Below are 22,364 nucleotides of genomic sequence, written 5' to 3' on the forward strand. Positions count from 1 at the left end.
AGAACTGAAAGCTCAGGGAAATGATTCTCTAATGTACAAAAATAACTAGTGCATTTTTCAAGGTCATCAGTGAGGAAGGTACACAACTGATGAAAACTCAACTACGGTTGGCTTACACTCCTTGTGGACCCTCAAGTTTCACTGATGATAAGTTTTCTTTGATGTGGTTTCTTTGGCATTTATTCACTGGTTGGAAAAGATTAGAATTTTATCATTTGTATGTTACAACACCTTATATATCAATAGTGTTTTTGATTATCCTGGTTTGGAGCTTTGATGGTTATAATTCAATGTGTCCTTAGTTTTACATACTTTAAATTGCCCCCTGAACCTCTGCAGAAATGTAATGGGAATCAACGACCACGTTTCTATATTGCTCTTAAGAGCCTAGATCTGGGCACTGTGACTGTTGCTCACTTGCTCACAGTTGAGGGAAGATTAAGTTAGGATTCATCTTCTAGGAAATGTCTTGAATAGCAGGGGATTAAGGAAACTGATTTAACAGGGTGTTCTGGTTTTCGTTTGTAGTTCAGGGTAGGGATGAATGGATCAGAGAAACTTTCTTCAGTATGTCCATGCCTCTTTTGTGTCCAGTGCTGGGTTCCTCAGTATGAGACTTGAGATGTGCCCTCATGTGCGCGGGATAGAGGGGAAAGATCACCTCATTTTCAGCGTGCTGGCAATGCTTTGCCTGTTATGTGACTTCTGGTTATGATGTTCAGTAAATGCAATACTTACATACTTACAAGGAAAGATTCCATAGTTTACTTTTATTGTATTGTATTTCCTAGACTATTATTGTATGACTTGCTTTGTTAAAGACTGGCAAGACTATTCCACATGTGTTGTACTAAAGACAGGGAACAAATATATTGTGGTTTTATCATTTTGCTGTAATTTGGATTTGTACAAGACCAGGAGATACATGAATCTTCTACAGTAGCATTTTCTGGACTCATGCATGCTGATCAGGCATAAAAAAGTAGATTTATTTTTTGTCAGCAGAAGAAAGAGTTGGGAGTGTTGAATGATTATAATGAATCAGTTTGGAAAAGCAGAATAATCTGACTGGGATGAATGGCTGACTTGAGAATTTTCAAACAAGACCTCTTTGCATGTCCTATGAAGTGTCCTTTTAAGCGTGCTGTGTTTAAAACTGTTCTGAATTGACTCCTTTATATAGAGAATCATAGAATAGTTAGGGTTGGAGAGGACCTTAAGATCATCTAGTTCCAGCTCCCCTGCCATGGGCAGGGACACCTCACACTAAACCAGGTCACCCAAGGCTCTGTCCAACCTGACCTTGAACACCGCCAGGGATGGAGCATTCACAGCTTCCTTGGGCAACCCATTCCAGTGCCTCACCACCCTCACAGTAAAGAATTTCTTCCTTATATCCAATCTAAACCTCTGCTGATTAAGTTTCAACCCATTACCCTTCGTCCTCTCACTACAGTCCCTAATGAAGAGTCCCTCTCCAGCATCCCTGTAGGCCCCCTTCAGATACTGGAAGGCTGCTGTGAGGTTTCCATGCAGCCTTCTCCAGGCTGAACAGCCCCATCTTTCTCAGCCTGTCTTCATACAGGAGGTGCTGTGATGTATTTTTTGATTAGTACTTTTCTGAGTGTATGTTGTTTAGAAAAGTAACGAAGGTCACACAGTATCACCATCTAGAACAGGGTCTGGAGATATTTAACAGACTTCAGTCGCCTGTTTGAGGTTAGTCATGAGATGTATATGGTTTTAAGGTATTTTGCTTTTTTATGGTAGTAATTGATTTATCTATATTCTGTCTTAAATGGCATTTAAATCTCACAATAAAATGTACATGGAATTAAACAGCAGCAAAACAACTACTTTATATTTTAATACTGAAAGTATTTTGTGTTACATTAAAGGCACAGCACTGTGTGTACTATTCATGTGTGTTTTTAGTTTCCCTGTATTTCTTGTTTTCAACAGATGGCTTCAATGAAGATGTTTCAGATTCAGTTCCACACAGGTTTTGTGCCCCGAAATGCCACCACAGTGAAATTTGCCAAGTATGTTTTTGCCTATGTGTTTCTGTAGGAGACTGGAAGAAGTTTTATTTAACAGTTTAACCTGCCAAGCCAACATATGGCAGGGCAGGAATATAGTCAGTGTAGAAAGTAATGACTTTGACTGCAGTAAGATTCTTCTGTTTTCTTACTCCAAGGAAACTGAAGGTTTGTTCATGATAAAAAAAGTTCTGTACCAAAATACCACCCATTTATACTATATGGGAAAAGCAAACAAATAACAGTATGTTTTAAGCCTTATACTATTTTTTCTTTTGAAGTCTTGTCTTGGACTTCAGTGAGTATAATCAAGTTAGCTGTCAGTATCAACAATCTACTTGTGTACATCTTTGTAGGTATGATCTGGATGCCTGTGATATACAAGAAAAATATCCTGATTTGTTTCAAGTCAATCTGGAAGTAGAGGTAGAGCCCAGAGACAGACCTAGCTGTGAACAACCACCGTGGGATAACATGAATATAAAGGGACTGAATCCCAAGATCCTTTTCTCCACACGAGAGGAACAACAAGAGATTTTATCCAAATTCGGTAATGAATCTTTTGAAAAACTAGATAATATGACAAAGATTCTAATGTACTTAGTGTTGAAGGGTTTTATTTAATTTCTGATGTTTCTCTAAGTGAAAGAATTCTAAAAGATGTTTTTTTTTGTAAATAAAAGCTAAAAGCTTGCATTGTAGCAAAGAGTATGAATTATCTTTCAGTAATGGATTGTAATTATCTTTGTCCTTCCTCCACTGTCATTACATATGCTGGCTTTAAAGGTATGAATATACTACTGGCAGGGATTGTAGCAAACGAAATTGTGACAGCCAGGTTTTGTAGGCAATGTGTCTTAAAAGAACTATATTTGGCTAAACTGACACCATTATCCTTTCACTTAAAATTTTCTGAGCATTCCTCACAAATGGTCTTCACTAAAAATGTATTTATTGAGGTCTTTATGTACACCCAAGTAATCATAGAATCATAGAATAGTTAAGGTTGGAAAGGACCTTAAGATCATCTAGTTCCAGCCCGCCTGCCATGGGCAGTAACACCTCTCACTAAATCATGTCACCCAAGGCTCTGTCCAGCCTGACCTTGAACACCACCAGGGATGGAGCATTCACAGCTTCCTTGGGCAACCCATTCCAGTGCCTCACCACCCTTACAGTGAAGAACTTCCTACTTATATCCAATCTAAACTTCTCCTGTTTAAGTTTTTATCCATTACCCCTTGTCCTATCACTTCAGTCCCTAATGAAGAGTCCATCTGCAGCATCCTTATAGGCCCCCTTCAATACTGGAAGGCTGCTATGAGGTCTCCATGCAGCCTTCTCTTTTCCAGGCTGAACAGCCCCAACCTTCTCAGCCTGTCTTCATACGGGAGGTGCTCCAGTCCCCTGATCATCCTCGGGGCCCTCCTCTGGATGTATTCTGACAGCTCTATGTCCTTTTTATGTTGAGGGCACCAGAACTGCACACAATACTCCAAGTGAGGTCTCACAGGAGCAGAGTAGAGGGGCAGGATCACCTCCTTCGACCTGCTGGTCATGCTCCTTTTGATGCAGCCCAGGATACGGTTGGCTTTCTGGGCTGTGAGCACACACTGAAGCCAGCTCATGTTCATTTTCTCATCCACCAACACTCCCAGGTCCTTCTCCGCAGGGCTGCTCTGAATCTCTTCTCTGCCCAACCTGTAGCTGTGCCTGGGATTGCCCTGACTCAGGTGTAGGATGCTGTAATTCAGTTTGTAAACTTCTTCTAATGTGGTCTAGTAGATGTTTTTTTTTTTTTTAATACTACATATTCTGTGATTCATCTGTAGATGCCTTCATTAATTCCAGTTAATATTGTTCAGAATCTTTCTTCTCCTGGTATCAATAATTAGCTTTGACATTTTCATTAAGGCCCTTAAGCCTTCTCTTTGCTTCCAGAATAAAAAGCATGATGGAGATTACTATAGTGATTTTAGTATACCATACATAAGCTCTTACTTTCTGCCCCTTAATATGGTACAACTTAATTACATTTTTTTGCTACAAGGTCGTTGCTGCTCTTACATGCTTTTTTTTAGAATCATATGTTTGGTTCATATTATGATTTAGGTGATTTTCTATTTAATTTAGTTTATAGAGATTCAAACAAATTTCTGAACACACCTCTCATCTTACTAAAGTTAAGATGTTTCACTGATACTGCAGATCTCTAAAAATGAATCGTACTTTTAAGTTGCTTTAATTTTCTGATTTATAAATTAAATACAAGAGTTTCAGACTCCACTGAAAATGCTTCTTAAAACTGGTGGGAAGGGAACAGGACAAGAACAAGTGCTTTGAAAAGGTTTTATGAAACTTGCCTTATTAAACTTGAGTTTGCACTATATCATTAACCATAGAATCATAGGATCATAGAATAGTCAGGGTTGGAAAGGACCTTAAGATCATCTAGTTCCAACCCCCCCTTCATGGGCAGGGACACCTCACACTAAACCATATCACCCAAGGCTTCGTCCAACCTGGCCTTGAGCACTGCCAGGGATGGAGCATTCACAACCTCCCTGGGCAACCCATTCCAGCACCTCATCACCCAAATAGTAAAGAATTTCTTCCTTATTTTCAATCTAAACTTCCCCTGTTTAAGTTTTAACCCATTACCCCTTGTCCTGTCACTACAGTCCCTAATGAATAGCCCCTCACCAGCATCCTTATAGACCCCCTTCAGATACTGGAAGTATGATCATTTGTATGTGGTTTTTAAGGCAGACTGTATTTTTCAGCAGCTCTGTAAGCAATAGCTGAGTATGTGAAAGGAAGGTGAAGTGTTCTACCAGTTTAGATTTAGACACATAATTTTCTCCCAGGCATTCATTCTTCTTTTTTTTTTTGGAAGGGTGGTTGTACACTTCCTAATTTAGGGAGTCTTCCTTCTTGCCATGAGGAATTCTTCTTCTTGAGAGGTGATACAGTAGTAGGTAACTCAACACAACTCAGTCTTGCACAAGAGTCGCTTAATATCTGATCTCAGTAAAATAAGAAATTTAAGGAGTAGTTAATTGCAGCACACAGTGTATTAATTCATTTTAGATGTTTAACAGCTTCGTGTTCTTCTCTGGCTGTATACTCTGGGGTCTCCCTATAGCTGCATTTGCTCTTTTCTGATATTCTGTTCCTTATTACAGACATTGTTCATAGCTCTGGCATATTTTAGGGGAAGGTTAGTATAAGTGAGGTCTTAATTGCATTTCCCTGCAAATGTAAATGAAATATTTCAGTGTTTTGCTATGAGTCTGATTTAACTAAATGTTGTCATTATGGTCTCACCACCTTCTAAGTAGAAACAAAGTCGATAATGCTAATTTCAAATTGGGGCTGGTAGCATGACTTTGGCTTTGCAGAGCAATGGATACTTTGAGACAGTTGTCTTACTGTAGTCTAGCCAACTGCTAGGACCTGGATTGGGTTTTAGAAGTTTCTGTGTAAGGGTTTTGGCTTAAAATCTGTGTTACAGGGAAACCGGAGCTGCCTAGACAACCAGGTTCAACTGCACAGTATGAAGCAGAAGCATCTCAACTAGAACAATCTTCAGAAGGTGCACCTACTGATACAGAGTCCCCACACAGCAGTAGTACTGATGCAAATAACTTCTTTCATTCCCTGGACTGGAAAGGTACCTGTTTTCCTCTGAAGTAACTATCTGTTGTGTTGTTGTCTTGTACACCCTCCAGTGAGTGCTTAAGCCTTCTTAAGCAGCAAAAGTCACTATTTCAGCAGAACATGAGGAAAAGCTGTTTAAAGAGTGAGCTCTGCAGGTTTCCGTGTGGCACTTCTACTCCTCTTGGGTAAACAGCAAATAACGTTTTTTTGGTATTGTGTGTAATTTAAATGCTAAGCTGAATTTTTCTTTTTCTGCAGTAATCTTAAAAGTCTGCAAGGAAGCCTTTGTATTCCCACAGCTCCACTTAGGATGGCTGAGGAACAGGAAAAGTAGACTAACCAGTGGGCTCTGTATCAGTGTGTATGGACTGAGAAAACTTAACTTTACCGTGTGTGTGTAAGCCCTCCTTCTGGGTTCTGCTTTGATGGCAAAAAACATCAGTAACTGCTTTATGCTGTCATTAAATGCTGTCACTGAGTAAAGCAGCAGTTAGTGAGTAATCTTCTAAGCTGTAAGTGATATGGTGTTCTGAGATGAATGTTGAAGTCAGTTTCATTTTGAAAAAAATCTACAATATCTGCCTTTGCAGAGTAGCAAATATGGTAGTGAGCTGCCCCTTTGCCTGCCCTGTACAAAGAGGTGGTAGGCATCAGTTGATTCTTTTTTTATCAATTCTTTTGTGAGCTTTAATTAAGGATTGACCTCATATGATCTTACCATTTAAGTCTGTGCTTATTCTCGTTGGCAGAAGAATCCTGGTAATCTAAAGATGTTATTTCTTTTTATTCAAGAAGGGAAAAGTCCAGAAAGTGGAATAGAGGACAGTTCATCTAAAAATTATCGTATTCAACTGTCGGATGATAGGGAGGAGAGTGAGCCTTCAGATGAGGAATTCCCTACATTTCCAAGTGAAGAAAGTGCAGTAAGCATTGATGAAAAAGACTCTGTTACTCCAGAAGGAGAGTTGCTTTTTGAAGCCAATTTTGAAGCTTCATCTGCACCAATACAAAAATCTCTTCCTGAAGAAAATGTGTACTTACTGGGACTAGACTCTGATATTTCAGTACAACAGAAACAACCTGTCTCAGAAACAAATTCTTCAAGTAATGCGGACTTGTTGAACAATCTGTTTGTGGGTAATGCATCACAAGAGCCCACTGGGGATCTTCTTGGACAAGGAACAGATTTCTTTTTCAGCAGTCAATGTCCAACTGCTACTCAGGGTACATCTTCAGCAGCAGCCATGTCTTCAGGTATGTAAATTTAGCATCAGTGCTCTGGCTGGCCAGCGGGTGAAAACTGCTTCTTGCATTGTGCTTAGAAAATGAGTCCTGTGTTTTGATCAGTACAGTGAAGACATATGGGTCTATAGCAAGAATCTGCATAGAATAGATGCTTCTACTGCATGAAGGAGAGAAATTGCTGTATGTTATCTGGGTATCATGTTATGTTGCCAATATCCTATTAGCTGTAAACCATGTAAACAGAAAAGAATCAAAGTTTGAATTTAAAAGAGATTCAGTATTCTTAAACAATTCTTAAACAATTAGAATATAATTCTAATGAATTACTGCTTTCTTGCACTTTATATAAGCAGTAGCATTAGATGTAGCACAGAGCTGTGCTGCTTAACTCAAACGTCTGTGTGGGATTTTTGAGTGTTAATCATTTAAGACTGCTAGGGAGCTGGAAATCCTGTAGATTACTGCTCAGACCAGTAGCATACCACTAGAAAGCATTTTCTTGCAGGATTTACTGATGTTGTTGGCAGGTCTGTACCCTGAATGTTACACCCTGCTAGGTATTTGACATTTAAAATAGGTGTTTTACTTTAGAGGTTCTGTTCCTCTTACCAATGGATAGCTTTTTGTCATTGTCATTGTCACATGACTAAACTTTTGGGAGTAGCCATTCTCTGCCTGCATTGAACAGATTTGGAGGATACTAGTCAAAGAATCTGTGAAATTTCCAAGGTTTAGTTTATTTGCGCAAAGATAATTAGATAATTTATTTGGTCTAAAAGCTTTAACCTACATACACCTGAAGAGTATTTTTGTAGAGAATTGGGGTTATTTAAAATACTACTTTCTTTTGAAGCAGTTCAATATTGATTTTCATCACTGTGGTGTATGTGAAATCAATTTACTTTTTTTTACATCAGCAAAAGCCTGTAAGAGAAGCCTTATGGCTTTTTTTTCTTTATGCCTTTCTCCATTAAATGCCTGGACAGTAGTCTTACATGTATCTAACTACTTTTGAATTGGGTAAGAGATACAGAAGTAAGAATATTTGGCCACTATGGTATTTTCATTTTCACATCAAACTTGTCCTTGAGGTTTTGTGTACATGCGATGTCATAGTAGATAGCTCGATGGCAACTCAGGGTTTGATTTTTTTTTAAGTGATACTGAGTCTTGGACAATGTGGTCATCACCCCTGGATGTGCTGGCGCACTGTGGCAGGATTATTCCTTCTCTTCAGCATCTGAATGAATCTGGCAGGAGTCCCTGGGCTCTTGACGATTTTGACCCTAGGGGGCAGCAGAAACGGGAGGATCACAAACCATAATTCAAGCTGACTGTCACATGTTGCCCCATACTATAAATACTCTTCCAGTTAGTTTTTTTTCTTCACTGTAATCACTAGAGACTTGTTGAAAGCCTTGCTTCTGCTGGTTTTCAGTCTTGGGTTGACGTGCTTTCTGCCCCAGTCACCAATGCCTTCGAGTCAAAATGGTAGTATGAATGTTTTACTTAATATACTTTTTAGTAGTTTAGTAGTCTGTTTTGTTTAAACTCTCCAGAGAGTTGACATTATAGAGCATTTAAGAGATGTAATTCTTGTATTTTATGCAGTTGGTAGCTCACGTAAGGTGTCTTACATGGATAAAATTAATAATGTTATTGAATGTATGCAGGTTTGATAAGGATTTGTGTTTGAAGACATAGCTGTGCCTGTTGTACATGGCTGAAATACTTCTTATATCAACATGAAAGTACGAATGTCTAAAGGAAGGAGACAGGTGGTAACTGCCATGAAGAATTCTCAGAAAGCTGCTGCAGTTATCAGCATGATCTCTAATCTTTGTCTGTGCTCCCAGAGGACTAAGGCTTTATCAGCTTTGTTCTAAAATTCGTTATTTTTTTTTTTTGGTGTGCCATCCCCCCCCCCCCCCTTTATTTTTTAGCTGACCCTTTTGATCCATTCACAATGTCATCAAGTTCAGACAATCAAGCCTTGTCTGGTCCAGATCTCTTTGGGGACTTCCTGCATCCAACTTCAACATCTACATCTAGTACAGTTCCTTCTGCACACAGTTCACTTCCACCTTCTTCCAGCTCAGATTTCTTGAATTTAGGTAAGTGTGCTTTTAGTGTTCTGTTTCTCAACAGTTTCTGCTGCTATGTGCATTTGCCTTTCAGCTAAATCAAGGTGGATTATTGCCTTAATAGATCCACTTGTTGTGACTGATCTTTTAATTAGCTCTGTGTTCTGAGAATGTGGATATGAATGCACCAAGTAACATATCCTATGTAATGTCATGCTGATACTTATGATGAACGGTTTTCTAGCATTGCTTCTGTTCGGAGCTGTCATTTCCTCTGAGAGCTCTTAGAGCTGAGGGTATACAAACACCTGCGAACTTAATTTTAGATAGCTCGCATTCAGTTTTTAAAGATTTTCTAGAAGCCTTGTAAGAGAAATGAGCAAGTCAAGTTATAGTATACCAGTTCTTAAAATGCAAGCTGAGGATAGCTTGGACCTTGATGACCTGAATGCAGTCTGGTAATATACTTATGGAGTATGTTATGTAATACGTTAATCTTGTTTCACTTAATTTCTCTGATGTATTCTTGATGAAGCCTTTTTCTCATGCATTTATTTTAAAATCTATTAATGTAAACAAAAAGCTTTGGTATATTTGGTCTTCTCATATCTCTATCCTAAGCATATTATTTCCAAAGTGTTACAAAATAGAGCTGCTAAGCGTGCTCATTCTTCAAAAAGAAACCTTGCAAAAACGGAGTGGTAGAGCCTGAAGTGCTGTTTTTTAAATGTCTGTCAAAAGCGTGGGTCTTCCTCATAGGGAGGAAGAATGGGAGTCTGTAACATCTCTTCTTCTCTGCTGCTCTTTCATCCCCACACTGTTCCCCTGCTCTTGCATAGGCCCTTTCCATGGGATAGTCTTTCAAGAAGATGGGTCTCTAGGATACAGTCCTTCAGGAACAGACTGCTCCAGTGTGGGTCCTCAAGAGACTACAGCTCCTACCAGGAGGCTGCTGTCACATGGGCTCTTTTCCATGGGCTGCAGCCTCATCCAGAGCATGCAACCTGTGTGGAGTCTCCCGTAGGCTGCTGTGTGGATATTTGTTCCAGTGTGGTCTTCACCATGGGCTGCAGCAGAATCTGTGTTCTGGCCCCTGGAGCTCCTCTTCCTCCTGTTCCCCTGACCTTGGGGTCTGCAGGGCAGTTTCTCATCCTGTTTTCACTCCTGTCGCAGCTGCTCTGCAGCATTTTTTAACGTTTACCTGTGTTTTCCTAGAGACCTCCCCATTTTGACTGAAGGGCTCAGCTGTGTCTTCAGCTGCGTGGGTCTGTTGGAGATGGCTGTTGGATATGGTTGTGTCCAGCACAGAGCAGTACAGGCCTCTCCTCAGAGGTTACCACTACAGACCCCCACATATAAATTGGAGGTAGCTAGCAATGGTGGTATTGCCTCCCTTGCCCTGAATCCAGGAGTGTCTTCCCAGAGCATATTGCATATGGTTTTGAGTTGCTCCTCCTTCTTGGACAGTTGGTATGCCTGACCCTGAAGGGTGATGCAGTCTGAGTGTTAGCTACAGAGAAAGTGGATTAAAAGAAAGATGCCGTATTTGCCTTGCTGAGGTGAGGGCTTCCTCCTCAAAAAATGCAAGGTTAGCTAGCTGATTACTTGCTTTATAATGTATTTAAGCAGTTATATTCCATCTGTGGTTCATTCTCCTGAGAAGATCCCACTTGCTGCTTCCTTTGCAACAATTTTATTCTATCCTGTAAGTTAGTAACAGCTGTATTTTTTTTAGTTGTGTACTTCTATAGCTGTCAGTTTTATGCAGCTTTTAGTTAGGACACTTGTCACTGCATGGGGTTACCAAGCAGATGTTTTTTTCTGTTCATTAGAGGATTAAATCAGTATTGATCTGTGGAGCATTATCTCAGCCAAAATCTGACCCACTCCAGAGACGGGGACCTCTGGAGATTAGCTAGTTGGCCTGCTCAAAGCAGGGTCAAGGAAAGCAGGCTGCTAATGACCACGTGTTTGCCAATTTTCATTATATTTCTGGGAATGCAGACTGTACGACCTCTAGGGGGTACCTGTGCCAGTGTTTGACTACTTACAGAAGAAACTGTTCCGGTTTGCCCATTGTCTCTCTTGTCCTTCCACTGGGCAGCACTGAGAAGAGTCTGACTCAGTCTTTATTTCTTCCTGTTAAGTATTTATGTACATTGATAAGATTGCCCACCCCCAGTCCTTCTATTCTCCAGGTTAAGCAATAGCAGCACCCTCAGCCGATTCTCGTGCTAGAGGTGCTCCAATCTGTACATCAGAGAACCACTTTATGTACCAAATTTAAATTGGAAAAAGACATAAATGTGAATTTCTACTGTATAAGTATGTACCTGCATCCTCAAGGAGACCACTGTCAGTGTTCAGCTGTTAGGCTATTATTGGAGCAGTAATAAATGGCTAGAATTAAATTTTAGTGATAAATTTTCTTCAGGAGTAAACAGTTGCTAAACATTTATAGATACCAGGAGAAAAGCTGTTTCAGTGAACACAAGTTCAAGAATTACAAATCAGGGTTTGTAATTCTCAGTGTGGCTTGAAATTTAAAAGCACAGGAGTTTTGAAATATAATTTCAATTTGTAGCAAAGATAGATCTTAAAGAATATCCAGTCTGTTAAGGAATTCTGTCTTAAGAAAATTTTGAGCATTTGCTGCTAAATGGCATTGTGTTAACAAGGTAATTTAATTTTCTGTGAGAAGCTGTACTAATTTGGCAGAGAAGCTATTAGGTGAAATGACTGTTCACTTCAGAATTGGTAACCTGCCCTTAAGTAGCCTCACTTGCAAAAGCAAGCTGTTGTCAGAGGCTGGAGGGGTATCCACTTTTCTTTAATAGGTATCTGTTCAGTGACCATTTTTGAGAATATTTGACTATACAAGTAGCAGTTAATCTCTAATAAAAGTTGAGTTAGGCACGTATTTCCCTGTATCAGAATGATCTGATAAAAAAGATAGCAGGAGATATGGAAGGTGATCAAAAGAAATCAAGGTCTTCTCCAGAGTGGAAGTTAATTTCTGTGATGACCGTGTTCTCAGTCAAGATTTAGACATGGTTAAAAAACCTTGCATCATACTAAACCAGCCTCTTAGTTCACAGAAAATCCTGTTGTCCTCTGTGATTAAAGGATTTCCTGTAGAGATAAGTTAAATAAAGAAAACCTTATGTGAAGTTGTGTGTAGGATGTAGTAAAACACAGGTCTCTTATTTGGAAGATGGAAAGTGTCATCTGATTACCACCATCTTACTTTTATTTTAGTTTGGTTTGAGCAGTGTTAGTATAGAACTGTGCCCTGACCTTCAGTGGCTTGCTGTTGTATGGATAAGGGTTATAAATAAGCATGTTAATGAAGAACTTAAGGGACAAACAGGAATGAATCTGCTTGTCCAATATCTCAATTGCTTCAATTTCTGGAATATTTTGCTATACTTCATGTTTTACCCTTTGTTTAGATACTCTGCTCCTTTACCTTGATGCGTCTGTATGAATTCTAGTGTACTAGGTTATAAAACCAAAGGATTCTGCAAGTGGTCTTGTCATGCCTCATCAGAATATGTGTAACATCATTTCTTGATGTTAAAATCTATTGTAATGCCTAAGTTGTACAACTAGAAATACTACAGCATAATAGTAAACAGTTCCAGGAGGAACATCTCTGTTCAGTATGTTCCTGTACTCCATTGTTTCATATTTTTCTGATGGAAGTGTAGTGGATGTATGTGAGCTTATGCTATTCATAGTGCATTTAGGAGTGTGCATAGCAGTAGGCTGCTCCTTGCTTTGTTCAGGATGGGGGAAGTGGTGAACTTGACGGCTGTTATGCCAGCAGTTATAAAACACCTGATTACCCTAGTGTATTCTCAGTCTTTCAGAATGCATTTAGCTGTAGTTTACTTTATTCTCATTTCTCCCAAATTGGTTTGTAATAGTTAATTATGTATGTGGTGGTTCATTTCCCCATGCCCTGTAAAAACCTTGTAGTAGCAGAGCTAATAAGCTAAAATTATTTTTAGCTTAAAATCAATACTAATATTAATTCAAGGCCTGCTTAATGTTGGGAGTGTCATCTGATGCAGCAGATTTTTCAACTGATGAATAGACACTTTCAGATACTTTGTTTATAGCCAGTGACACTGCTGTGTAGCAGATAGCTGGGGTCCTGGGTACTGAGGCAAATACAATGCTGTTTTATTGATAGTTTCAAAGGCAGGGAGATGAGGCTTGGGTCTGGAGAAAGGGCTAAAAGTTGTACTATACCTTCAGAAGACTTTGATAGCTACTGTACATTTTAGTCTATTTTCCTTTACATGCAGCAGAGGTGAATGCTGTAATACAGGCTCTTGGCAGACATCTGTTGTGGAGTATTTGATGTGTTCTCTTTGCAGCTGTAAGATCTAAGTATACATAGGATTAGTGGGTTGAGTTTGTGGAGGAGATACTTAATTTGCTTCAAATTGTTTCCTCAAATAAGATAAAATGGCTTCTGTGATTCGGTATCAATATTCAGAATGTAAAGTTGAGAAGCTGAGAGAAGTGAAAAAACATGATGTAGTAGTGAAAACATCCAAAAGCATCAAAATGGCACTATTTGTATAAGGGTGACTGGGTTAGCTTTCCAAACTTTAGGTCCTCAAAATGTCTTAGAGCATCACTAAACATACTGGTTTTGCTGAAATACCACCTCTCCTTTAGCACCGACTGTTGTCATGGCACTTAAGGGGTAGTTACATTCAAAAGCTGTCTTGCTTCACTGAGTCTCTGAAAGCTGTGCTCAAAGGGAATGCACAGAGCTGGCCTGAAGCTTTGAGTGTTCCATGCTTAGGACCTCTCACTCTGAGGATGGCTTGCCTTATACTGTGTGTGGGAGAGGGTGGAATAATTTGCAAACATCAGGGGTGAAAGTTTTAACTTTGTGTTGTATGTGATGCTTTCTAGTTTGTGAAAGCAGCCTTGCATCCTTTGAATGTGACTGTTTCATTGCCTGTTTGCAGTTGGTGTGTTGGTCTTGTGTTGAATGTAGAAAAATAGCTTTTTCCGTGGATGTAGTGATTCTCAGTCTTTTCCCAGAATCGATCACTGCCTGTATCCTGCTCTTCAATTGCATGCCTTCATTCATGTATTTAACCTAAAGGGGATGTTAGTTTGTCAAGAGCTCTGTTTGTCAGATGAGGCCTTGGGTAGGCAAACCTGCAGTTTGAAGTAAGCTGGTTCCATCTCTGTAGCACCCAGACTGCTGAGTGATATGGAACACCACTTCATGAGTCGCTGCTAATTTCTGGTTACTTGCTGTGTTGTCAGGACCAACAGCATGCTATCCCTTAGCTAGTCATAGTTCACAGCATTACTGGTGCATGAAAATATCCTTTCTGTGAAGTGCATGGGATGTTTCAAATACAAATGAAGGGATTCCAGTGGTAAAACCCTTCTGAGGCATTTTTAAGACTGTGTGAGTGTGGTATGGAGAAATTTAAGCAAGCCATGTAGCTGGCCATTATACCTGACAATCTGTTTCACAGTTCTATTGGTGTTGGCAAAATATCCATTATTGTAACGGCTTTCTTAAAAAAATAATCAAAAGATTGTTTTTTCCGCTGCAGGAAATTTGACACCAGAGCCACCTAAAATACCATCTTCTACGAGCCACCCAGATCTCTTAGGTGGATGGGATTCTTGGGCAGATGCCTCAGCATCTGGCAATGTAGCGTCACCCCAGTTGAAGCCTCTTTTTGAAGGTATTATGAAATTAAATCTTTACATTAGAAGGAATAAGAAATATTTCAGACTTGGTCATTTAATCACCTCAAACTGCTTAACATGTCCTCATGCCTTTTGTTGCTTAAAGGACTCTGTGCTCTTGTGCTTAAATGCCTCTTTAGTAAGGCACTTTTGTAGTTTTAGAGTTAAGTTCAAAGCAGAACCACCAAATTGTTTCAGTCGTCTATAGAATCACAGAATTGTTAGAATGGTTGGAAAGGACCTTGAGATCATCTAATTCCAACCCCCCAGCCAATGGCAGGGACACCTCACACTAAACCATATCACCCAAGGCTCTGTCCAACCTGGCCTTGAACACCACCAGGGATGGAGCATTCACAACTTCCCTGGGCAACCCTTTCCAGTGCCTCACCACCCTTGCAGTAAAGAACTTCTTCCTTATATCCAATCTAAACCTCCCCTGTTTAAGTTTGAACCCATTACCCCTTGCCCTGTCGCTACAGTCCCTATAGTAATGGTGATTCTTGTGGTAAAAGGTGTCATGGAACAGCATGCTGGGGAGGTTTACACAGGGTGTTGTGGAAATGGTACTTTTATTCATTCTCTCAATTCTGAAATAGCACCAAGTATGTATTATTTTTCTTATTATACAGGTCAAGCTTTTACCACAGGGAGCCAGTCCAGTGTGTCTTCAGGTCTGTCTTTCAGCCAGACAAAATCTCAAGACTTTGATCCTTTTGCTGATCTTGCCAATCTTGGATCCAGTCTTCCAGGTAAGATCTTAAGTTTAAGAGACTATACTTAATGCCTTTAGAGTTTGATTTGCTTCATGTAACAGTCAATGTAGCTGACAGCTTATATAAGCTTATATAAGGGAAAGTGTTTTCTTGTAGTAGTTAACAACCAGCTTGAGGTAGTTGCTGAGAGCGGACTCAACAAGATTGAATCTTTACAGAGATTTTGTGAAACATCCAGAGTAATAATTCAGAAAATAACCACAGCTGTGATTTAGAAACAATATTAATACTTACTGCTTCAGAATCCAGTTGTAGAAGGTAAGAGAAACAAGGGGTTGCTGTTCCAGTAACTGGGCACGAGGTTTCTTATCAGTATTGATCCATCTGTGAAGGATATAAATGAAAACTTGATTAAATTGTTAGTTACCAAGTGACAGTTGTTTTCCTTTTATTCAATACTCTTCTTTGAATTCAGTATGCCTTCTTAGCTGTGCTACTCAAATCTGTCATGTTTGTGTGAACACACATCAAGCCCATACTTGCTCATGGTATTCTTGTGCATTATGAACATTTGTCAGTTTGCAGTGGTGTGCACATAAAGTTACAGAAAATGAGACACACTGTAGTTTAACATTTGTCCCAGGATGTTATGTTTACCCAAGACTCAGAAATTAGCCCTGCAGCATTCTTAAGCAGCAGAAAAACTAAGGGCAATAGAAAGGGCACAGGTCTTTGCATTTCAGGACTTCACTGCCATGGTAGGAAATTGCTGTTTGATGTGACTAGCCACCAGAAATCCAAGGAAGAATTTGGAACAGGCTGTAGTTGTTTAGTTGCAGAATTGCAGGAATGTTCTTTTCCTTTAGCCTGAAGCTCACAGAAGGTTTTGTCCTGTTGCCTTGGCAGTTACCGCGTGTATTGCATTGATTGCCCTCTTGGTGAAATAAACACAAGGTCACATACAATGTTTGACTTCTTTGTGTTGCCTGTTGGTAATTACTCACAAAATTCTAGTGTTGAAGCAGTACCAATAAGGAGGCTCAGTAGTAAAGAAATCTACGAAAACTTTCTAGTTCAATAATTAAGGTTAATATGAACATGTTAAATCTATAGTGTAGCAGTAAAAAAAAAATTGTCTTTCACTTGGAGATGTAGGTATGGCACACACTGAACCAGTGAAAGAAACTGCACTGGTTTTAGCAGGATTTAGATCAGTTCATTAGTTCTGTTAGTAGGCTTTCAATAGGAAAAGTGACTGTGTTTAAAATTAGCCACATGTCATTATACTAGTAAGCCTTCTCGGGCTTGAACTAAATTTTCAGGGAATTGTAAGAAATAGAATTTAGACTGATGCATTTTTCAAAGGACTTTTTTGGCCTTCACATACAAGTCATTACTCTGGAAGAGGAGTTATGAGAGTGAAAGCTGCTTATATTGAGAATGCTATGTAAACAGAAAATGAATTATAGCTAAAGGTAGTTAGTAGTAGTGTATTAGGTTTTTGGTAGGATACCAGTAGTGTTCTGTCATAGCTTGTATTCTTATACTCTTCAAGGAATAATTTTGTAGCAGAAAGTAAGAGTGTGATGCTGAAAATTACTGATGATAGTGAGGCACTGGCGAGTTAGAGCCGCAGAGGAGTTAGAGCCGCAGAGTTGAGTTAGAGCCGCAGAGGAGTTAGAGCCGCAGAGGAGTTAGATTATTTTTTCAGTGTATGAGGTCATGTACTCTGACTGGTAACAAGGTCCACCAATTAGAAGTGACTAGAGTCTGAGTTGACAATGCAGTTGTGTGCTTTCCTGAAAAAAACAGTGCAATCCTAGGTTTTATCAGGTGTTGCATTGCAATAGTAGGTTTTAATCAGGTGTGGTATATAGAGGCTTAGTATGGTATACTGTAATGGTCCTGGGGATCATCCTGTTGTGTAAGCTGTTAAAAATGTGAGCAGCTGCAGCCACATAAGAGCAATCAGGGGAGTTGAAGAGCTGAAAGAGGAAACTGAGTTCACATTTCTATGTATACTCAGACAAGCTTGGGTGTTTTCTTTCTGAGGCTGTAGGGTGAATAAAAGGGTGGGGAGGTAGGGTGGGAAGTAAAAGCAAGTTTAAAGTGGCTTGGTATGTGTTTTAGCTGAGAGGTTAATCATCATCAGTTGATTAATCGTGGAGATGCAAATACTAATTCACCTTCCTTCAAGAAATAATGAGATGGGTTCATAAGATTGTCATTCAAGACCAAGTGATAAAGACTTCTGTTTTGAAGTGTTAGTGTTTCATTCACTATACTTTCTGGCAGGCTTCAGGTGTGTAACCTTATTTGACCACTAGTCTTGAATTCATGTTCGTTTTTAGGGAATTCTTCCAACATGGTGAGGTCTTAATCTCTTTTATGATGCCATAAGCGTATAAAATGTTTCTCTGCCAAAAAATCTAGACTTACCTAAATTCAACCATGCTATTTTTATCCTGTGATGGATACATGCCAGGTGTAAGTAAGTTGTCAAGGGAACTGAGTTTCTAAGAGTCTTTCCAAAGGAAGTCAGTCAAGGGCAATTTAATGGTAGCTTGGTTTCTAATAAAAAAAACCCACCAAAACAATGTTTAGTCTCATCAGGGAGACAAAAAGCTGAAAAATTAATTTAAAAGATTGATTTGTTTGCATTTTGCTCAGTTTGTTTACATTTCTTAGCAGCTTCACGTGCTATGCTGGTAGAACACACAGGGCCTTTTTTCTGTTCTACAGTACTTAGTGTTATTCGTACGGGTTTAATGATGGGAAATAGGATACCAAAAATTTAGTCTGTATTTGTTGGTACAGGCCTGTAGATCACACCAGGGTGATTACAACAGTATCTCTTGCAGGCTTCATTGGTTTTTGCCCATGTGCAGCATTCCCTGCTAATGTTGCTGTCGAATAACCTTCTCATCTTTCTTAAACAGTTGTACAAGAAATCACGAGAAAATACTTGAAGATACTATTTGTCTTACACTTTCTTGATTGTATGATTACTTCTTGCATGTCCTTTGCTTATTAACAGATGTTGAAGTGTAATGAATTCAGTAATGGTTCTAGCTCCTGCCATCCAAGTTACTTGTTAATGAGACTCTTAACTTCATTTTACACTTTTCTGTTACACTTTCTCTTGTAAAGTGGTATCACTGTAATGACACTATAGTAATACACTGTTAGGTGTCAAGAAAACTGTCTGTCCTGTGTTAAACAGGTGACAGATACTGAGCTGAACAAATAATTTAGCATTTATTGTTAGGTTCCTCCAGTAGTGGACTCTTGACTGGTGGCTTTGGTCAGAAGGCTGCTCCATCTCAGAAGCTGGGAAATCAGTGGCAGAAATCCACAAAACCACAAAGTACTTCATGGCAATCTCAGCCTAAATCCAGCACAGCAGCTAAACCAAATTATACAGTAAACTTCAGCGTTATTGGAGGACGAGAAGAAAGAGGAGTCAGAACCCCAAGCTTTGGTAAGTTTTCTGAAATATTACTTATAATGGTGCTTGTGATACACATAGTAAAAAGATACGACATTCTTCTTAGCTGAAGAATAGTAGCTAGTCTTAGTTTAAGGTTAAACTTAATGGAAATTCTTGTGTTTCAAACAGTGGTGGGATGGGAGCAGGTGGAATCATTTTTGGAACCAGTCCTGTAAGATGTTCTAACTGAATAGGCAAACCTAGAGGTATAGGGGTGGACAGGGGCTCATCTACATTCTTGGAAAAAAATATTTTCCTGGTTGGTATTAGGTGTTGATATTAGGATTATATCTCCCTTTATTTAACTGGCATATAAATGAACATCTGGTACTTCTGAAAGTTGAAATTATTCTTTTGATCTGTATCTGGAAAGAGATGGGCAGGATGGAAAGGCAGGGGGTGTGAGTTGCAGCACAGGAAAGTCTGATTGGAGAACAGGGAAGAAAATATCAATTTTCTTTAGCATGATGAAATGCTAAAATAGTGCAAGGGTTGTTATGGTTCCTCATTCTTGAAAATGGGTGGACTTCAACTGGACAAGGACCTGAGAAATTACCTAGTTGTCCCTGTCTTGAGTGGGGACTGGACTAGGTGACATCCAGAGGCCTCTTTAGAATCCAGTTATTCTACAGTTCTCTGAAATTTGTTGGTTTTATAATGACTACTGATACTGATATTTCATTGCTATTTTACTGGTATTTTTAAGTTTTGGAATACTTAAATATTAACTACATACTTCTGACTAGAGTATGAAGTATACGGTCACTTGACAAACTGCTGTACAGCAGTTAAAATTACTTTATATTGGAAAAACGGAACCATTTCTGAAATCATGAATAGGTAGATGGGTACTCCGTCTAATGTACTCAGGTTTTTTGGGGAAAAAAAAACCCAAAAGACATGCATACAGTCAAACGCACCTGTTTGTTTTCCTGGACTCAAAGCACATTGGTGATCCCTTTATTCCTGTCCTTCTGTTAATCTTGTGGAGTTTTTCAAGCCACTACAGAATATTTATCATGATAGTGAGAAATGTCATACAGGCGTATGTAAGTGCAATGTATTTCCCCCATTAATATATTCTCCTATGTAACTTTTTATTTCATGTTTTTCTCCTTCCATAGGTCAAAAGCCAAAAGTTTCAGAAAATGACTTTGAGGATCTCTTATCTAAACAAGGGTTTTCAGCTAAATCTGATAAAAAGGGACCAAAGACCATTGCTGAGATGAGGAAACAAGAAATGTCTAAAGATATGGACCCCTTGAAACTCAAGGTTTATTTAAGAATTTTTTACTTAAATAAAATCTCAGCTTATGCTTGAAACTGCTGATACCAGAACAGGAGATACAGTGACTAACAGAGCAAATTGATAAAGCAGAATAAAATTTTATCTGTATTTAAATCGTATGACTGTAGAAGTTAATTAGCATGAACAAGAGTCGGTTGGCAATGAAAGAGCAGTGGCGACAACACAAAAATTATTTGGATGGAATGCAATTTTCTTGTTTGTTTCAGCTAAGCTTGGAGAATTTAAGAACCTGTTTTCCTGTCAGAGACTGTGTTTTGGAGCTAGATATGGCTGATAATACAAAACTACTGTTTTAAAAAACAGGCAGGTGATAATAGCTGTCTCCAGGGTGACCGTTAACTTGCATTTACTGTTAACAAGTGCTACTACTATCTTAAGAAATTACTAAAAGATGCAGTTCTGGAGATTAGCTATAGAATTAGTCTGTGGGGTGTTACCTGGTAGGCTGTTAAGGTTTTTTGATGTATTACTCACTGATAACATCACGTATTAATATATTTTCAGTTTTGTTGTCTGTATGGTGCTTTAGAAAATCTTGTAAAATAGTTTGAGGGATGCTGAAACCTATTTTCACAGAGTATCTTACCTGAATAGAGTGTGCAGAGCTTGCCTGGGTATCTTTTAACACAAATCACAATAAATAGAAATAGAGATTTTTATTTACCATACTTATTGCCAACAGAGAGCAGAGATTTTTGTATTATGTAAAGCAGTGTTCAGTGAGGACATTGTATTACCATATTATAGAAGCTTGAATAGTGTTTTTAAAGTCTGTGAAATGGCCAGTTAAGCTAATCGAGTTTCATGGGGGTATCTGAAAAAACCCTTTAGTTTATGCACCCCTGCAGGTTGCTTAAATAAACATTAACTACTAACATATGTGACGTGCAAATTTTGTACAGATCAGGGAAGAATTTTAGTAAATCGGCATTGTGCCTTGACAGGGAATTAATGTAATAATAACAGATGTTTTTAATTACTCTGTCAGTTCTCTTGTTACTGTTTTTGCAGGGTTTTCTAAAGTGTAACCATCTCTGTAATTTCTCTTGTGATGACTTGATATCTGCAATAAACTAATAACAATGAGTTACACCCTAGTGGCAGATACAAAATTTCTCTTTGGGTGGCTAATGATCTGGGTGCCAGAAAGAAAAATATAGTAAGACACTTGGACCTGGGGGCTAATGCAGCAAGACTACTGTACTTGAGTCTTACTCTTGTAGTACACAGTGAAGGTTATGTCTCTGGACAGACTGAGAATGCTTACAGTGCTGCATTCAGCGCTGTGTGTTCTGTTTTTCCCAGATTCTTGAATGGATTGAAGGAAAAGAGAGAAATATCAGAGCATTAATATCCACTCTTCATACAGTGCTTTGGGAAGGGGAAAATAAGTGGAAACCAGTCAGCATGGCAGATCTAGTAACTCCTGAACAAGTAAAGAAGTACTACAGGAAAGCAGTGCTTGTAGTTCATCCAGATAAGGTGAGTGTGTTCCTCTGATCTTTCTTTTATTTTTTTAGAAGGAATACAAGCTGCTTTTACCACAACATGCTAGTCACTGACAGGTGCTGCAAACTTGCTTTCTTGATCAGCATCCTAGATGCTCTTCACATTGCTTCCATTGTCTGCTGAATTTCGTGTCGTACTGTATTCAGGTAGTACAGGATTTTTCATGTCATTCTGACACAGCACAGAATTCAACAAATAAATGTTAACAAACTAAAGATGCCATAAAGTCAGTTATACTGGGTTCCAACTGACTGCTGGCAGGGTTAATGCTGATTAGTGGAATCTGCTTTATTTATACCAGCTGATACTTCAGGTGTTTTAGGACTATTCGTCAGTATATGAAGACTCAGAGCAAAACTCTTGGAAAAAACCTGCTGAACTTCCTTTACTGGGAACTAGAAAAGGGAGCTTTACTAGAATAAATTAGCAGTCGAAAAATACTTGATGAATGACATTCCAGTTGTCTTTAAAAATACTTAATGCACTCTATTGCTGCTTGTTGGTCTCCCAGTGTATGAAGGTTCTTGTTCTGAGTCATTGTGGTAGGATGTGTTTTAGATATAAAAATAAGTATTG

The 22,364-nt window shown here is 38.9% G+C and overlaps 1 protein-coding gene across 1 annotated transcript in view; it reads left to right on the forward strand.

Annotated features, from left to right (window-relative positions):
- Positions 1 to 22,364, forward strand: part of GAK (cyclin G associated kinase) — a 74,631-nt gene that overhangs the window by 44,659 nt on the left and 7,608 nt on the right. The window contains exons 18-27 of the mRNA XM_005154872.3: positions 1,963 to 2,042; positions 2,396 to 2,589; positions 5,554 to 5,712; positions 6,492 to 6,953; positions 8,888 to 9,058; positions 14,626 to 14,760; positions 15,397 to 15,516; positions 18,749 to 18,961; positions 20,095 to 20,243; positions 21,585 to 21,761. Coding sequence (XP_005154929.2) covers positions 1,963 to 2,042; positions 2,396 to 2,589; positions 5,554 to 5,712; positions 6,492 to 6,953; positions 8,888 to 9,058; positions 14,626 to 14,760; positions 15,397 to 15,516; positions 18,749 to 18,961; positions 20,095 to 20,243; positions 21,585 to 21,761 — 1,860 coding nt within the window. The remainder of the gene's footprint in view (positions 1 to 1,962; positions 2,043 to 2,395; positions 2,590 to 5,553; positions 5,713 to 6,491; positions 6,954 to 8,887; positions 9,059 to 14,625; positions 14,761 to 15,396; positions 15,517 to 18,748; positions 18,962 to 20,094; positions 20,244 to 21,584; positions 21,762 to 22,364) is intronic.

Source organism: Melopsittacus undulatus, chromosome Z (genome assembly GCF_012275295.1).
Source record: "Melopsittacus undulatus isolate bMelUnd1 chromosome Z, bMelUnd1.mat.Z, whole genome shotgun sequence".
NCBI lineage: Eukaryota > Metazoa > Chordata > Aves > Psittaciformes > Psittaculidae > Melopsittacus > Melopsittacus undulatus.